The sequence below is a fragment of the Sphaeroforma arctica genome (assembly GCF_001186125.1).
Source record: "Sphaeroforma arctica JP610 unplaced genomic scaffold supercont1.3064, whole genome shotgun sequence".
In the NCBI taxonomy this organism is placed as follows: domain Eukaryota; class Ichthyosporea; order Ichthyophonida; genus Sphaeroforma; species Sphaeroforma arctica.
The window spans coordinates 1-1,933 of record NW_014037494.1 but is presented as its reverse complement, the minus strand read 5'-3'; the positions used below and the strand labels follow the sequence as shown (position 1 = coordinate 1,933).

At 47.2% G+C, this 1,933-nt stretch overlaps 1 protein-coding gene across 1 annotated transcript; it reads right to left on the bottom strand.

Moving 5' to 3' along the window:
• Positions 1-165: 165 nt before the first annotated feature.
• On the bottom strand, positions 166-1,782 carry SARC_13248 (hypothetical protein; the record flags this gene model as incomplete). The annotated part of the gene is made up of 3 exons (XM_014292624.1): positions 166-453; positions 963-1,104; positions 1,610-1,782. Coding segments are annotated over 3 exons (603 nt in total), but the record flags the coding sequence as incomplete, so codon positions are not given.
• Positions 1,783-1,933: the final 151 nt, after the last annotated feature.

Sequence of the window (1,933 nt, the reverse complement as noted above, 5' to 3'; positions counted from 1 at the left end):
ACCAGAGAAGTGCTGGACTAATATTCAGGCGTTTGAGCAACTGAGCGAATGGAGACTGTGCAATGCTTCTATTAAAAGGACAATTGCTCTGCAGGCGCAAGCTTACACGGAGCACATGTGCAAGACATTAACCCGCCACAGAGGATGAAAAGAGTGGGTATGTTGTCATAGCAACACACGCATAAACATCACCAACAGGATATAAGAGTGGACCTGTTGCCATAGCAACACATGCATAACCATCCACACAGTTTTTAAGAGTGATCCTGTTGGCATAGCAACCAACACATGCCCCGTGCCTAATTGTCCACAACGATGTCTGCGTGCACACGTTACCTTGACAACGGCCTCTTGGTACAGCAGTGGCAGTAGCGTATCCAATTGGTCCGAAATAAGACTCGGTTTGTTGTGTGCGGCCGAGTTGAGCGTTACCAGCGACACCCTGCGCACGTGCTGAAGATGGTAGATCGACACGTGAGAAAATAGGCATACGTGAGAAAATAAGCATATGACGGAATAAGTAAAGGCGTGCGACTGAGTAGGAATGAGAAGGTACCCCCACGGCCTACTCAGTCCCCGAATACACATACAGAGCACACACAATTCAACGCACGTAACCCGCTGGGGCTGGTTATAGGACTATACTGCACCACAACCGACAGATTGTGACTGGTAAGGGGCCAACGAACAAACAACCAAACAAGCACTGTCAACCAATGGGTTTGCGCTGTTGGTCAGGGTTGAAAAGAAAAGATAATAAAAATGAAGAAAGAAAAAGAAGAAAGGCAGACTTCATTTCACATAGAACATGCCAACACACACGCAAAGAAAGACTGAAGCTGCGATACAAGACGTACATGTGTACACCTGCACCCAAAGAAAAAGGACACACGATGTACACCTGCACCCAAAGGAAATGGACACACGACGTACACCTGCACCCAAAGAAAAAGGACACACACCAAATCCGAGTCCTCAATATGGGACATAAATTGCGGCATCAGCGGACGCAGAAGGGCATCGATGGGCTGTGGAGTGTCTGCGATGGTGTACTTAACAGCGGTAATAACGGCACACCTGACTGTGGCATCGGGTGACTGGAGACTGTAAGATGTGACGGAATAAGACAAGTAGGTGAGATGTGACGGAATAAGACAAGTGGGTGAGATGTGACGGAATAAGACAAGTGGGTGAGGTGTGACGGAATAAGACAAGTGTGTGAGATGTGACGAAATAAGGCAAGTGGGTGAGATGTGACGGAATAAGACAAGTGTGTGAGATGGAATAAGACAAGTGTGTGAGATGTGACGGAATAAGACAAGTGGGTGAGATGTGACGGAAGAAAATTAGCGAGACATGGGAGCACGCGAACACTCGTCACAGCATGCACTACAATCTCCGTACAAATGGAAGCACAATATGTACACGTACACACAAACATGTGTATATATACACACGTGCACATGTATATATACACACGTACACATGTATATATACACACGTACACATGTATATACACGCACGTACATATGTATATACACACACGTACATATGTACATATACACACGTACATATGTACATATACACACATACATATGCACACACGTACCGTTCGATAAGCATAGGGAGGCAGTTGTGCGGGTCAATGACCGTGAGCTTGCCCGCACAGTCCGCCACCACTCCACGCATGCCCTCCTCAGACAACGCACACTGATCAAACAGCAGCGACCACAGCCGAGGCACCATGGGCTTAAACTCCGCCACTCGTTCTGGGTTCTGGGACTACGAGAGAAAGGGGGAGGGGGGGGAGGGGGGAGGGTGTTGAGTGTATGGGTCGTTTGTAGATAGACAGAGAATGTAACGCTGGTATAGACGTAATTGGTTATTGTTCGATTGTATTGATGTATGCGAGAGATAGGATACTATATGTCGT